Source organism: Sciurus vulgaris (assembly GCF_902686455.1).
Source record: "Sciurus vulgaris genome assembly, chromosome: 4".
In the NCBI taxonomy this organism is placed as follows: domain Eukaryota; kingdom Metazoa; phylum Chordata; class Mammalia; order Rodentia; family Sciuridae; genus Sciurus; species Sciurus vulgaris.
The window spans coordinates 14,428,315-14,445,137 of record NC_136464.1 but is presented as its reverse complement, the minus strand read 5'-3'; the positions used below and the strand labels follow the sequence as shown (position 1 = coordinate 14,445,137).

The 16,823-nt window shown below is 47.7% G+C and overlaps 1 protein-coding gene across 3 annotated transcripts in view; it reads right to left on the bottom strand.

Annotated features, from left to right (window-relative positions):
• The window catches only part of GFRA1 (GDNF family receptor alpha 1), a 191,336-nt gene extending 174,730 nt beyond the window's left edge, over positions 1-16,606 (bottom strand). The window contains exons 1-4 of one of the 3 annotated variants that reach the window (XM_079136641.1): positions 16,480-16,606; positions 15,501-15,790; positions 14,330-14,623; positions 13,003-13,086 (exon numbers count right to left, since the gene is read on the bottom strand). In XM_079136641.1, the coding sequence (XP_078992767.1) occupies positions 13,003-13,086; positions 14,330-14,623; positions 15,501-15,540 (418 nt within the window). In that variant the 5' untranslated portion in view covers positions 15,541-15,790; positions 16,480-16,606. Of the gene's footprint in view, positions 1-13,002; positions 13,087-14,329; positions 14,624-15,500; positions 15,791-16,083; positions 16,211-16,479 lie in introns of those variants that run through there. The other 2 variants (XM_079136643.1, XM_079136642.1) reach the window with 2 other exon arrangements.
• Positions 16,607-16,823: the final 217 nt, after the last annotated feature.

The following is a 16,823-nucleotide window of genomic DNA, read 5'->3' as shown; positions in this document are numbered from 1 at the left end:
AGAACTAGAACATTCTACACAACTATCTACCATGTTCCCACAGCTAGTGATGTGCTGGAACACAGAATTCAAACCCAGGCATGCTTCACTCCAAGACTTCTGCTCTCTACCACTGCTACTGTGCACTGCATAATTTCCTAGGATCAGCAGAACCTCACCCCCTCCGGATGCTCCCCATCCCTGCCCCAGTCTCTGGCTGCCTGCAGATGGTCCTCCTAGTGGCTCTTCATACTGGGGATTGCTGCCAGGCTTTGAGTGCTTTCCTCCCTGGGAGCACCAGCAATCCTCAGAGGGTCACCAAAGCAATGTCATAAACACACCCTGAGCTCAAGTTAGCACACACAGAGGGTTCCGGAGCTTCCCAGGAGCCAGCCCCATGCAGTAATGGCTGGCTGCAGTCCCTATAGCCCACCCTCCTCCTGCCCTCACCGGGTGTGCCCTGCGGTTAGCAGGCATCACTTTCAATTAAGACAACTCCCTGCACTGGGAACCTTTGAGTTTTCATTCAGATCCGGCAAAATGTTCTGAATCAAGTTGAGAATTTGGTGCAGAAACCCGACAAGTTGAGACAGAAGACTCGGGAGCCAGATGAAGAAAATAGTAAATAGAGAATAGATTTTTAAAAAGCCCATACATGGAGTCCTCCAAACAGGTCCCACTCATCAGAGAGACAGAGGGCCTCAGAGAGGCCAGGCAGTGCCATCCCTCCCAAGCGAGAGGACAGTGCTAGACTGGGGAACCAAAGTCCATGCCTGAGCCACTGTCCACAAGTGGGAAAGCAGAAGCCCACCCAGAACAGAGGGCAGTGTGGGGTGTAATTGGCATGCCACGGAAAGGCAGGAGGGAGCCACAGCCCTCAGGGATCCAGATTATGCATATTCCCAGGGGGGTCTCTCTCTCTCTCTCTCTCTCTCTCTCTCTCTCTCTCTCTCTCTCTCTCTCTCTCTCTCTCTCTCTCTCTCTCTCTCTCTCTCTCTCTCTCTCTCTCTCTTCCTTTTTTCCTTATTTTTTGTGGTATTGGGGATTAACCTAGGGCCTCACACATACTAAGCACATGATCCACCACTGAGCCACAACCCAACTCTATTTTTTTTTTTTTTAATCTTTAAAACTAATTGCCCAGACTGGCCTAGAATTTGTGATCCTCCTGCCTCAGCCTCCTGAAGTCGCTAGGATTGCAGGAGGGCGCTGCGCCTGGCAGGAAGCCTCTTTTCACCAGCCACATCACTCAACGTCTGCTGGGCCCCACTGAACAACTGCCAGAGATGCCCCCACCTTGCTCCTCCACAGTCAAAAGGTTCCCAGCTCCAAGGCCTTCGTGGTCTGGCTCCAAGCGACTCCACGTGCTGCCCTCATTCCTGCCTGCTGTCATTCTCTTCTACCTATGCCCTCACCCACCATCCCAGGACCACCAGGGAGGCCTGGGCAGCCCCACTGACTCCTGCTCCTCTACCTGCCCCTGCTACCTAAAAGGCTGACTGTGTGCACTTCCCTCTTGCCTGGAGCCTTATGCACCTCTTACCCTCAAGAGAAGGAAATTCTGGGAGAAGGAGTTTGACCTTGACCCACACTTGCCGTGACTGCAGCAGAGGCTGAAGCTAATGCAGCCTTCCTGGACTCATTTTTCGCTTCCCCAGAAGGTGCCTTCTGTGATGAGGTATTACTCCCACAGTAGGCCTATGTCATTCTCCAATCTAGAAGCATCCAGAGCCCCTGTGTGTGCTAGTCGGACATAAAACTATATTAAGTTAAACCTCTGGAATTCTGCTAAACTATCGTCTTGAGCTACAAAAATGGCAACTTCTTGTGATTCTACCTAAAAATTCCAGCGGTGCTGAGGAAAGTGAAGCCATCAGCCTTCCTCAGTTCTACTCAAGGCCAAACCCCCAAACTGGGCAAATCTGCCTCTGCCTGGCTCTTCCCACTCCACTCCTCACACCCGGGGCTCCACCACAGCAGATGGCCCACTGTCTGCCTCACCTGTGCTGTTGCTCTGCCTGAACACTGTCACTAGCCACCTCTATTTATCGAGCTCTTCCCCATTCCACAAAACCCAGCTCAAAAGTCCCTGTCAGTAAGCGTCTTCCACCCACAGCCCCATCGAGTCAGCTGGTCCCTCCTCAGAGCTAGCTATGAGCTGTACAGAGTTCTCCTCATTTGTCCTAACTTATTTTGTTTGTATCTATCCTACAATGAAAGAACTAAGAAAAGAATTCTTAGAAGGCAATGAAAGAGTCCTATTTACCTCTGAGTCACTGGAGCCAACAACTAGGCCCATAGTAAGTTCTCAAGTATCTGATGGATGAATTTGGTGAGAAGGAAATTCTAGAAGCCTGAAAAACTGAAAACTGATGGAGGTCACGGAAAAGTGCCAATTCTTCTCTTCGTTCTAAATGCACATAACCTGGATTTTATATGTAACATATGCCTACATGTATTACATATGTTACAAATTCAAAATGTGCATACTTATTATTCAGTAAATATTGGCCACTCATGCATCTGTGCACGTCATTGTCCTGGGACTTTTCTCCTGCTCTGTGTATGCAGACGGGTGCTCTAGGCTGGGATCTGGAGCCAGACTCGCTGTGTAAGAATGCTGACTGGCTATTCCTTAGGTGTGTATCCTCAGATGAGGGCCTCGGTTTCCTCATCCACCAAATGAGGCCAAGAATGCTTACTTCTGAGCAAGGATTAAACAAGTTATTCCATGTCTAATACCCTCGGCGTTTCCTCTCAGAAATGTTGTAATTATTTTTATTTCTCATGAATTAGCAGGGAGAGGGTAATCATCTCCACCTGGGGGTACGCTCAGAGTCTTTGCGTGGTCACCCCTTTTCCACACAGATGTCACTTGCCTTTCCCAAGCACAGGGGAAAAAACAGGGTTCCATTGAGGACTCCCCAGAATTTAGTGATCTCCTGGTATCTGCTTCTTCAAGTTTATTTGAAAACTCCCAGGAACAAGGATCAATGAAACATTTCATAAACATGGGCTCGAGGAAATCTGCTGGCCTAGTCCTACTAGAATGCAAAGGATACTTATTTTCATACATTATTAAGTATACACAAAATGATAATGTGCAAAGGGTAACAGAAATATCAGTTGGCATGGCGCTCCTTCGACGATTCACAGGGACGTTAAGGAAAATGGTACCAGCATGGAAGAAGACAAATGAATAGCATATTAGGTCACCTTAAAGTGGGACTCAACTATGTATTCCTTTCTTTACCGCTGTGTAATGCTATTTATATGACAACATGACAAAAAATGGCCCTAGGCATTCTGCTCTACTTTAGAAGCCTTCCGTCTCGCACTGAAATGAAAAAAGATAGAATCCAGAAATTGCTTCTTTGGTTAATATTTCTGCAGTTCCGCAGGAATGGTTTTAATAGTGTGCGTGTTCTGGATTTTGGTTGTCAATTAAGAATTCATCAGAAGTCAGGGCTAAATATTAAAATAATAGGTATTGGTTTATATTTCAATTTTTAAAGGTGCTTTGTCAAACAGTGTTTTGAGGTGGGAGACTAAGGAGGAGATGTCTGTGCTTCAAATGTCATCAGGTAACAGTAGAAAGAACACTGATTTGTAGTTTTGGGAACAAGGTGTGAATCTGAGCTCTTCCAGGTATTGGCTGTTTGACCCTCAGAACATTGCTCAACTTCTCTGAGTCCAGGTTTCTTCCTCAAAAATCATAAAGCACAATACTTATCTTTTAGCAGGACACAGTTCCCAAAGAAACTTCTCTCCCCTCAGGCACCTCCCATTTAAATATACGGCAGGATTGTACAACACATTTCTGGGATGGACAGAGTCCCAGAGGGAACTGTGGTTTGACCAAATATAGGCCATTTGACCAAATGATTAAAAGTCTGTCATATGCTAATGCGTGGACGGGGGTGGACCTTAGGCCAATTAGTAGGAGTAAATTGCAATTGATTTTCGAAGAAATTGCTTGTTCTTGCCTTTCCTCAGCTGCTTCCACCAGGCCCTGCACAGCTGCCCCTGTCACAGCCAGCCAGGACCGACTGAAACACATGTCAAGGAAATCTCTTCGAGGCCAAAACGGTGGATAATACAGTCATCTGCACTTATGCACACTATAAATGCACACCCCACAAGCAGACAGAAACACAAATACTTCCAAACCTCTGTGTGTGTACACATTTTATATAGATGTCTTAGAGGGCTTGTTTTTAGCACCGATTTCGCTAGCAGGGCCATATCCTCTGTATGTTTTGCAAATCCCTCTCTCTGAAAGCTGTCCTGAGTCATTTTGGCTTTTTATAACAACCAACTATTTGAAGAAAGATCATGACAGAGCACACCCCTAAAATCTTCTCTCTAAAACACTCTGCAGCCTTATCTCCGTAAATCCCGGATATGAAGAGAAAATGGTTTAAAAGATCACAGAAGATAAAAAACCATAATAATAAAGGTTAACAATGGCTGCTTTCACCCCTAATTTCTGATATGGTGATAGACCCTCTTAGAACATTAATTAGAAAGGAAAGAGAGATGAAAGCAATGCCCAGGGGACATAATAAATTAGCCCCTTATGCAAATTACCCCATTCGTTTTCATCACTGACCCAGCTAGTTGAGTCTCTAAATTACGGAAGTGGTTAACTTCTTGAACAGAAAATTCCAGATGAAAGATTCATTTTTTTTTTCTGCTTACATCTGGGGGTCTGGGAGGGTTTATGGCAACAAATAATTTCTCATCTTCCTTGCAGGCAACTCTGAAGGGGGACGCAAGATATGAAGAGGAATGTGGGCCACTGGTTCCTGCTACCAGAGACCTATTAATTAATCCTTGTGCCCAAACAATGGAGGATGACCCCCTCACTGAAGCCCCTGGCTGGGGCTCTGCCTTGGCTGCCTGTGGGAGGACAAGCGTTGTCTCCTGAAGGGTGCCCAGATTGGAGCAGGTGAAGGACAAGCAAGGGGGCGGGGCGACGGCCAGGGTGTGGAGAGTCCCAAATACCAATTTACAAACACACACACACCTAAGTTCACTGTCATCACTGTTCCAGACAATTTATGTCCCACTATCCCACAAATTTATGGAACTCTCAGTTTTCTTATCAGTAAATAAGGGGACTGGACTAGAGTCACCTCCAAAAGTCCTACTGCATCTACAATCAGGTGCTTTTATTTATCCCAGTAAAACAAATAGGGCACTTCTGATCATTTAATCTATGTAAACAGTCTTATGGCTTCTGTTTCGTCTACTGAGCTCACTTCTGACTTCATTTTCCCTTTTCCCTATTTTCTATAATTTCCTGATAATTTTTTTCTTTCTTTCTTTTTCAACTTTATCTTCTTCCACAAATTGAAAATAAGATGCCTTAAATACAGCTGAGTTCAAAATAATGTACACACTGAGTAAAAGTTGTCATTTACGAATGTTATTAATATGAAAGATCTTTATGCCAGGATCACAAGTTTCGGTGGCACGAAGAAAATGCTAGAAAGAAAAGCCTTAAGTCCCAGAATAACACAAGATTCAATACACAAATCCTTCAAGAAAGAGGGAAGATCTGTTAAAGATCACCCTGGTCCACTGCTGTTACATTGTAAAAGGACCAGATGATGCTCAAGAAGGGCAAACACTAGCCCAAGGTCACCAGCTACCTAGAGGTTAACCTAAAAACAGCACAGGGCTCCTATTTCTGAACTCTTTGGACCAAACATGCCCAATTTGTATCTTCTCTTGAGAATTTGGTGCTGTGTCCAAGAGAACAAAAAGGGCATCTTTTGGCAAGAGCAAGCGTCAACAGCAGAAAAATTAAGATACAGTAGAAAGAAATACTTCAGAGGACTAAGAAGAAGGAATGAGGACAGACATATTGGCTATAAATAATTTTGCACCTTGTAACCATCTTCAGTTCCAGCAATTACCTGTCACTCACTGATGTTTTATCTCCCTTTTCTGGTACCAGAACTTACAGTAACTCTATGCAAAATATTTGACTGTGTCCCACCTTCACAGCCTTCAATAGACATTCAGTCCTTTGCCATAAGTAGATAGGACACTAGGATGTTCTCTTTTTTATTGATACTGGGGATTGAATTTAGGGGCACTCAACCACTGAAACCACATCCCCAACCCTATTTTTGTATTTCATTTACAGACAGGGCTCACTGAGTTGCTTAGCACCTTCCTTTGCTGAGGCTGGCTTTGAACTCGTGATCCTCCTGCCTCAGCCTCTCAAACCTCTGGGATTACAGGCATGCATCACCACACCCAGCAACTAGAGTTTTTCTACTGCTTCCTTCACGAAAGTTTTGAGATTTGACATATAATCTAAATAATAAAACGCTGCCTTTTAGGAAGTGGTCAGTGACATAGAAAGACCCAGGTTCTTCAAGGTCATCAGGAAGAAAATAAGAAAGCATATGTAGACTAGGAGCCCATATTTATTTTTTTAAAAAAAGGTATGTTTTGCCTATGTGTATGTACAACATATACACTTATTCACCTATATAGGGAAAATCTGAAAAGGCTTATATCCACAGGTACAGTGGTTCTCCTTAGGCTACTGAAATTTATTTTCCTTTTTTTATCTGTTTGTAATTTCATATCAGTGCACAATAAAAATGGACTGCTGAGGGGCAGAAGAGGGAGAGAATAAAATCCAAAAGTAGTGGTCTGTGAAAATGAAATGTAAGTGTACTCAGCAGAGCCTCGGGGGCGGAAGTCTCTCCCAGGTTGAGGGCATTGCCCTTCTCAGGAGCAGAAATTCTTCTACAGGAGGAGCGCTGGGAAGATTTATGGGGTGAGGTTGAAGGACATGGGAATCAGTGAGGCTGAGAAGAGAAGGCTGATCAAAAGAATCCTTAAGCACAAAAAGAGTTCCTGCCCCCAGGTGGTCCCCCACAAGCAACTCACCTTCCAACCAAAGAGCCCGAGGACAGGAGCCTAAGGGAGGAGGAGAGACTCCAAGCAGGAATAGGGAAGCACTTCCACAAAAAGGTAGGTCAGCTTCAAGCTGGGTTACTAAGAGGCAGGACTTCCTTTGGGTCTTTTAGATAGGGGATAGATTTTCCACTTCTGCTCAAGGAAGTTTACAAGCAGTTTTCCTGAAGGTTTGCAATTGCTGCTCTCTTCAAGATATAGAAGATCAGGAAATACTGTCTGCAGAAAAACAGCCCATCCTCTGAGTAGGGGTGAGCCCACACTAACAAGGCCTTTTGCAGTGCATTCAAATGGTGAAGATTTATTGAGAACCTAGTTTTAGGCACTATGACAGGGGTCTTCCAGAAAGCATCATTAGTTCACACACAAAAACCACCAAGCAAATGTTATTATCACCTCATTTTACATCCAAAGGAAGCTGAGGCACAGTGAGTTCAAATAACCTGCCCAAGACAACAGGAATGGCAGGTTCTGGGGGTCAACCTGTATGTGGAAGCTCACAGCATGCATCCTTCCTCCAGTACCAGTGGGTACAAAGGGGTGGCAGCACAAAGTGCCCAGAGCACTGGCCCAAACGGAAGCCAGTCCACCTGCCCTGTGGCGGGCGAGACCTGGGGCCAGGATTACACCACATGCATCCAAGATGGTGACTGGCAGAGAGCCAAAGGGCGTGCTGAATGCGCCTTGAGAAAAACAGGAAGGTTCACCATTGGCTGTATGATAATTAGTTCAGCCGCTTAGCACGTGGACAGATATATCTTACATGTATGCTTGAGCTCGTGATCACTTGACCTTTAATAGGATTGGATGGACATATCTGGTTACAATTGCATATGATGAGACTGCTTATATATTGAGGGTGTTATCTGAATAAAGCGGAAGCTGCTTCACGAACTTCTGAAGGGTGCGTGTCCTTTGTCCCTCTGGTCGGCGGCAAGCGGCACTGCCCTGTCTGTGAGAGAGGAGGCTGGGGCAAGACAGGCTGATCAGTACCACTCTGTGAAGGAAGACTGAACCAAGTCATCAAGGCACCATGATAAGGCCTGGCAGTGAGGAGGCCAGGAGGAACGAAAGAAAACAGACCCAGCAGAGGTCAAGGGGAAGCCCGATGCTAAGTTCAAGCAAGATGCTAAATTCAAACAAGATGAATACATTCGGGGAATGGAGAGAGGGGAGCATTTGGACAAGGGTGAGCAGGTAATCTCTCGAGGGTGGGCCTGGACTGAGGCCAGCAGAAGGGATGGAATTGACCCCACAGTTTATTACGTAGATCACCAGGCAGATGATGGCACCATTATATAATCCAGGAGACTCAGGAAGAGAGGGTGTAAGGAGAAAAGGGGGAGCGATAGTAAGATCCGTTTTTGGACTTGCCGAGTTTGAGGTAACTGAGATAGAGCCAGATGGTGTCACCAGGATTCGGCTGGAAATAGTGGATTAGAGTCGGGAGAGGTGGTAGGAGGGAAAGCTCTGAGTCATCCATGTAAGTGGCAGCTGAGGTCCCGGGAATGAATGAGGCTTGTCCAGAAAGTAGGCAGAAGAGAGGCCAACTGGCCTCCTATATGGCAGTGTCCTGGCAAAGGTCCCTGACGCTACCCTCAAGCACTGTGACCCTGGCTAAATGGCTTCTCTTCTTTAAGCTTAGGGTCTGTAAAAGCAGAGGGATGGATTAGATCCCTAAGAACACCTTCCCACAAATCAACCAGCACAATGGTTGATGAGATGTCTGCTCCAGACCAAGAAGGATGCTTAGTTTGGACAGACACCAGCCCAGCAAGCCAGTCCCTGAGTTTCCAGTGCAAAAGACAGACACATAAATAAGTCCTCTCCATATGCCTTGATCAATGGCTATCATAAAAGCAAGAGCACAAGGCAGCTTGAGGGAGTCCTGAGTGGACGTGCCTGGCTGAGGAGATTCCAGCAAGGCCCTTAGAGACAGAATTTGATCGTGTCTTGAAGGAGTAAAAGCTTTCCAAGCCAGGGCAAGGTCATGTGCAAAGGCACTGGAAAGTGGGTGCACATGGAATACCGGGGGAGAGGTGTGGCCCAGGGACCTCAAGTGAACAGGGATGTGGGGCTTCACGAAAGAGGAGAGCAGAGCTAGACTATGCAGGGTCTCCCTGGCATGCCAAGGAGTGTGCCACAGGCCACAGTGAGAACAGAGAACTAATGGGGTTCTCAAATACAGGAGCAACCCAGTTAGAGGGCTGTGTAGAAAGAAAAGGACCCTCAGACTCTTCACAGGTGCCTAGTTCAAGCCTTCCTGTCTCAGTCTACAGATAACATCCTAAGGCTTTTTTCCTACATGCAAAAATTTTGACTTTTTTTTTTTTTAATAGTGACATGAATGTTATAATACATTAAATCAGAAAGGCTCAACATAGCTAGTTATTCATTACATCATTCAGAAAAAAAGGGGCAAGACTCAAAAGAGCTTAGCACATCTCACGCTGGAGCAAACCATTTCCAACAACTCAGGCACCGATCTCAAGATCCTAAGGCTTCTGAGATTTAAGCCACTCCGAGGACTTGCTAAGGAAGTAATGACAGAGTCAGAAGAAAATGACACTGTCTTTCACCAAATCAGACTCAGGATATCTAATCCTAATGCTGCTTCTTCCCTACACTCTCTCCACTTGACTCCTGTATGCGACGCCTCCATTTTAATTCTATGCACAGACATTCTGGCATCTCTTGATGCTTCTCTAAAAAACCTAGTCTCCCGATCAATACTTTGAAACCTTGGAACTTTCCTTTTCTCTTGTTGCTGAAGAGGGGCATTTATCCTCCCTCTGGCTCTCCACCCTTATGCTTTTCTTGGTGCCCACTGTACTTTCAAATTTTCTTGCTGCTTTGTTCTTCCCTCCAAAAGAAGAAAAAATTCCAACAGGTTCATCATGCTTTCAAATCACTATTTACTTGGTGCTGTTGCTTGAATTTTTGGAAGAAGAAAAGGGGAAGCAGATCAGAGGTTAAGGCGCTGAGAGCTGTCGCTGAGAAAGGCAGATGTTTAGCCCTGCACTGCCGCTTCTGGGCCCCTGAGCCTCTAAGCTCCCTCTTGGCTCCCCGGAGACTTCCCTGCATTCCTTCCTCTACTCCAACATCCTCTTGCACTGGATCACTTTTTCCTTTGTGCACTTCATCTTTCAGACCCCCACAAAATCACTCTGGCCCCAACCTGCAGGAAATGCACCTCCTCCAGCCCCTTAGTGTGCCATAGAGGTGAAAGACTCCTGCTATCCAATTTCCAAAAGAGGTGGCCAACCTCCTACTAAAATCTCACCCAATTAAGCCGCTCTTTTTCCCTGCAGTTCACACTTCAGAAAAAAAAAAAAGAGAGAGATGACAGTTTTTAGACATTGCCTTCCTTTAGTTCCCTTCCTTGTTCCCACCAGGACACTGATATATCTCAACGTGGCCCTTTACCAAATAAAAAGTGTCAAGGATGGTTGTGGGTTTGAGGAATCCAGAGAACATGGAAGTACAACAGTATCAAGTATGCCTTATTCCCGGGAGGATTCAGCCCCTACTTATGCATAGGAGTGAACATACTCTTCACACTGGACAGAGAAATCCAAATGTGGAAACTGGTGGTCACCACATCCATAAAAGGCAAAAACCCTATTGTCCACGTTTCCTCAGAGATATTTTCAGGACAGATGTTCTAGAAACTCAGATGAAACCATGAAAAGCGATATCTATCATCTAGCTTCTCCATTCTTCCTCATCCTAAAACACCAAACTGGACAGTATGCATTATTCAATGACTTAAACCTCTCAAGGCTCCATTTGGCTTTACTATACCCACTTAAGAAACACAGTCACTGTAAGAGGTCAAAGCTCATTCGTGCCAGAACCTAAATTCAATGTTCTTGAGATATACAATGAAGCTCTTGATAAGGCCTTCCTGGCTCTGCTGAATTCATTATGTGACGACTTCTGCATCCTTGGCAGGACAGGTCTCACAATCTCAGGATATTTACTGTGAAAAGAGTTCCTGGCTGAGAAAAGGATCCAATAAATGAATGAGTGAAATCTGGACCATGCAGAAGAATCTCCAGTATTTATTTAAAAAAAATAATAATTCAGACAATCAATAGTACCTGAGAATGAGGTACCATTCAAGGGTAGAAAAGAATACAAGGATTGGAAAGGCCATGAGAGAGCACAGGGGAGGGATTTGGAAGTGACCTCCATCTTCCTTCAGAATCACTGACTGTTAGGACCAGAGATTATTTATTCCATTATACCAATGAGAAATGAGTGACACAGAGAAGGAACAGGAGTCTGTGACAGACCCCATTCCTCACAGCAGTTCTGAAATTAAAACCCAAATAGTCTTTCTTCCTTGTCCACTTCCTAACTTCTCACTGCACGGGAAGGTCCATACCCTCCCAGTCAACAGTACAATGACAGACAGGGGAGTCACACTCTATGGCACAGGCAACAGCATGAGGAAGCAATGGTAGCTCAGCAGCCATACCCATCTTAGTTCCTACAGATGACAGCCTGGATGGTCACCTACACCTATCTGTGCATCTCTCCTCCACTCGAGTCACTGTCCCATCTGGACCAACAGGACAGAAAACATTAGGGACATGAAAAGGAAATTATTCTCAAGCTTCATGTACTATGAGGGACCCAGATCAGGGATCTCATTAAAATGCAGATTCTGATTCAGTAGCCCTGGGATGGAGCCCGAGATTCTGCATTAACAATGAACATCCAAGCAATATCAATGCTGCAGGCCCCAGGACTACACTCCAATAGCAAGGAGTAAATGTTACAAATGCTTACAATCAAACAAATTTGGGTTTAAATTCTGGTTTTACCATTCAGGAGCTTTCTGATTCTGGACTGGTATCCTAACTTCACAATGCCTCAATCTCCTCATCTCTAAAATGGAGGAGATATCACCTGAGAAACACTGGATAATGTTTAAGAAAGTTAATGATGCAAAGCTACCAACACAATGCCTGGCATATAGTAAGGGCTTAAGAAATGTCAGTTGCTGGCTGCCTCTAAAATTCACCAGCAGGAATTGTAACTGCCCAAACCACACTAGGTGAAACACAAGAGGTGCCCTATGAATGTTTGGTGGATGAATGTCGAATATGCTCACAGATAGCATCAGTAGTAGCATACTCCCTGGATTGTATGGCTTTTCTGTAGGAAAAATAAAGCATTTTAGAACACCAGAACCCTCCCTCAGTAACCAACCATCATCTCATAGGATCAAATTCAACATAACCACTATGTTTAACCACCAAGAAACACATAATTTGTGATGGCTGTATATACTTGAGAAAATGTCTTAACTGTAAATAAATAAAGACAACATCAGTCTGGAATCTGTATGTCATTAAGAGAAATCACTGCTTTGTCTGATATTTATAGGTTATTTGAATGCAGATGTTACAAAAAACTTAATTCTAAAACTAGATTCCATTTCAAACCAAATGGAGAACTGCAAAGAGACAAAACAAACCATGAAAAGTAACATAACATTTTAAAGGGCCACTGGGACAGGAGCACATTTCCTTAGATATGTACATACTTGCTCAGGAAAAATTAGAAACAGAAGAATTGTCAACAGATGAGAGAGCTTAATCTTTTAAATCAAAGGCAGACAAATGTGTCCACCCAAAACTCTTCAACACTCTAAGATTATTTTCAGCTTCTCCTAAAGAAAGTGGCATCATTAGAATAGATCGCATTCCAGGGAGGCATTGTGCAAGGTATGCAGCAACAAGAGAATATGATTGCCACCTACAGACAGAAGTGGCATTCCCTTTGCCAAGAGCTAGCCAATCATATTTTAATGTGAAAAAAAATTCAAGCAAGTCACCTCCCCCTCCTTTTTCCAAACCACCACACCACATTGCTTCATTTAGAATTACTTTTAAGTCATGCGATCATCAATAGGCATGCTGCCTCTTCATTATCATCATCATCCTATTTCTAATTTCCCAGAAACACTCTGCCATTCAACTATCTACACTATTTGAGAGCCAAAGAGAACATAAGCCAAGGGATTTCGAGCAGGCACAATCACAAGAGTGGAAGGATAAATTTGCTTACCTGATATGAAAGGGACCACCCGGAATATATCTGACAATCTGCTATTAACTGGTTCATACGGGGAATCTTCAAGCAGGTCATTTCCTAAAAACAACAGGAAGATTGGGCTCAGATCTGAAGAACAGATATATTTCAAGCAGTCTTTCACTGCCGAATCTAAATTCTAATTATGTTATGATTGTGTAACAAAAAGATACTAAAACTTTCCAAGATTTCAAATGCATGTATTTGGCTATGGTTATTTCTTTTCATTCCTCTGCCTTTGTTGTCCTTGTTCTCCCCAGAGTGCCATGAAAACATTGGAGAGCAACTCAGTCTGATCTTGCCAGAAAACTCTCCCACTCTTTGCAAAGGAACAAAATCAGAGAGGAGAGAGCCCGTGACGTCACAAGCTTTGCTTGTCTCTAGGAGCCAATGGAAGAAAAGTGACCCAGAAGAGACCCCCCATTTGTTTGCTCCTAAAACATGGCATGTGGTCAGAAGGCAGGTGCCCTGTCCATTAAAAAGCCCACCTCTGAAACAGGTTTTCATTCATAAATCTGGGAAGAAGTAGCAGCTGACAGGTCAAATTGGGGTATTACCAATTTGTGAGTGTGAGTCTCAGGAGAAGGAATGCACAGGATGTTTGTGTTAGGTTTACAAACTCAAACTCTAGCCACCTTTGATTCACATGTAAGCCCAAAACCTTCCCACTGGAATGGATGGTTGTAGCAAGTGATCTTCCAGTTCCTGGGCTACTTCTGTATTAACCAAGGTTGAACCGCAGCAGCTGCTTCAAGACTCAGCTAATCTAAGATGACAAATGGTTTTTCACACATCTGCCTTGGATCGGTTTTGAGAGAAGTAAAGATAGACTGGATTTCACTGGACCTTTTATACTTCTTTATCTTATGTCAGAATAGGTGGAAGGGAAGAAGAGGGGAAACCCCAGGTAAGATGCAGGGCAAAACTTTGTATCATCATTCTGTGAAACCAGCTAAAAGCCTGGGGCCTGCTGTCCTTGGAGAGAAGGTTGAGTTCCTTGGGTGACCTTTAATGGGTTTCAACTTTGATGCTCTGAGCAAGTTTCAGAGGGGTCACAGGGGTCTTGGGGGTAGCCTCCATGTCCTCAATGGGTTTTTTTTTTAAACAATCAGCCCCAACAATGCTGTTCAGCCCAGCCGCAGCAAACACCAGCTGCTGCGGTCCCTAGGGGCCAATGAAAGGTCCTCATTCCGCAGCTGGGGAGAAGTGAGTGAAGGATGAGATCAGCTGGCCAGGGGACAGAGGGGCCCGCCAGCCTTGGGGGAGGGATGGGGGGTAGGGGGCAAGGGCTGTCAGCGCGTACCCTGCAGGCTCTGGTACATGCTCCAGTAGATTCGCAGGCAGTTCTTCTCCTTCTTCATGCCCCGCTTGCAGCGGCAGTTGTAGAGTGACTTCTGCTTCAGGGCCTCCATGGCGCTGCGGCATTCATCCTTTGCCTCGAGGCCCGATGCCAGGCTGAAGTTGGTCTCCTTGCCCGCCACGCACTGCCTCAGCGTGCGGTATTTAGTGCTGCAGCTCTGTTCCTTCAGGCACTGATCGCTGGCTTTCACGCAGTCCAGGCGGTCCACGCCGCTCACCTCCGCTGACAGAAGCAAATCTGCGGGGTGAAGGGGAGTAAGTCTGAATGCCGAGGGGCGGGGACCCCACGCCCCGAGCCCAGAGGAGGATGAGCGCTGGGACCAGGATGTTCGACCAGCCTACAGAGGCTCGCCGGGCGGGGCGCGGGTCAACCTTCTTGTTCCAGGGGGTCATTTTCCGGGCCCCCTAACTCCTGCCGCCATCCCCTCCTCCCAGACTCGCGGGAAGGTGGCTCAGATTCAGCGGTGGACTTTGCTCGGTCTGTCCTGGAGCCTGCGCTGCCCAGCGCGCTCGCCGCCCCTCCGCCCCAGGGCGACCTGGGCGAGTAGGTGCCCCGCCTGCCCCCGGTCTGCTCGCTCGGCCCTGCCCGGCCCCGGCCCAAGGGCTCTGGGTGGAGGAGCTTGGTGGCCCACTGGGAGCCAGGCGCGCGCTGGGCGAGAGGCGGGCGAGCCACAGTCCTCTGTTAGCCGGGCGGCGAGCGCTGAAACGTTATTCGGAGAAAAGTTTTCCCTTCGAAGTTTGCTTTCCCTGCCCAATATCCCCCACTCCACCTGCCCGCCGCGCTCCCGCGAACTCGGCGGAGCTGGAAGGGGCGCTAGGCCTGGGCGGAAGGACTCAGACCCCTCAGCTCCCCTCCAGGCTGGATCATTAGAAAACAGGAAAAAAGAGAGAGAGAAGCACGGCACCCTGCAGGCGGTGATGCGCCGCCACCGTTTCCCAAGCCCAGAGATTCGTGGTCCCCTTCCCAAAACGAAACTTCTTCCTCCCTCATCCACTGTACCCGCGCTGGAATTTGGGGGGACGGCCGCAAGTGACCCACGGAAAGACTTCGTGGGTTAAAAAATAGTAAAAACAATAAAAATAAAAAAATAAAGCCGGCGTCGGCCTCGACTTACCCAGAAGCGGCAGCGCGAAGTACAGGGTCGCCAGGAACATGGTGGCGGCGCGCAGCTGGTCCCGCCCCCCCCAAAATCCCGAGCCGCCACTGGGTCTCGCCGAGGGAGCTCAGCATGCAGCGATCCCCGGACGGCCGCGCTCTTCTGGCCGCCCAAAGTTCAGCTCCATCCAGTGGGAGAAGAAACTCCCGGTCCGTCAGCTGCCGCTGCCGCCGCCGCCGGCGACTCAGCTCCGGCGGTGGCAAGGGCGGAAGGCGGTTCCGCTGTTAGGGGTTCAGGTCGGACCCAACCTGGAAGAGAGAGAGCGCTTTGAAATGAAGCCCAGAGCGCTGAAGCCTCCCTCTACCGCCCCCTCCCCTCCCCCTCCCGCCTTGGGGGACTTTCCAACGCCAGGGTGAGGACCCCCCACACACGCCCGGGTCGGGACGCAGGGGATGCATGTGGGTTATTCCGGGAGGGTGGGGAAGGCGCCGGAATGGGCGGCTGCGGGCTGGAGAGGTCGGACACGGGTTCCCAAAGTCCAAGGGGATGCCTATCCGGCACAACCGGAGAGGCTGAACGCAAGCAAACAAATAAACGTTACTTTCCGAGCGCTGCGAGCGGAGCCTGCAGCTGCCCGGGGCCCTCGGCGGTGGCGGCGGCGGCGGCGGCGCGGTGGCAGCAGTAGCTCCCTATCCAGTCCGAGAGCGGAAAGAGCCCCTTCTCCCGGGAAGTTAGCCGCCCCCTCCTCTTGCCCGCCCGCTCGCTCGCTCGCTCTGCCGCCGGCCCTTGCAGCAAACCACCAATCGCTACCCCTCGTCGCCGAACCCCCCACCCCCGACACACACACACACACACCACCCCCCGGGCTCGCCTCTTTTCGGAAGCAGCCGGGCTAGAGGGAACCGATGTCCGGACCAGGGCCGAACCCGGCTCCAGCGCCCCTACCAGCGGTGCGTCCTCCACTCCCTCCCCAGCGCAGCGCCTTTTACCCACTCACCCAGCGGCCAGTATCCACCACCGCCCTAGCAGAGCGTGCGGTCCGCAGCACCCACGAGCCCCGGCAGGTGCAACCCCGCGCCACTAGCGCCCCCCGGGCCCCAAAGTTGGCGGACGTCTGCAAGATGCAATGAGGTGGCTGGGATGGGAGAGGGAGGGAGTGGAGATGGGTTTCCAAACAGAAGGAGAAAACTCCAAATACCACCAACCTGGACCCAGCCGACCGCGTCCAGCTGCGGCGAGGAGCCAGTTTATTTGTTTATTTATGTATTCTTTGGGGGAAATGTCCCCGCCCCCTCCTCCCTTTCCGGGCCCACTTTCTCTACGCTAGGGAGAAATGATGCG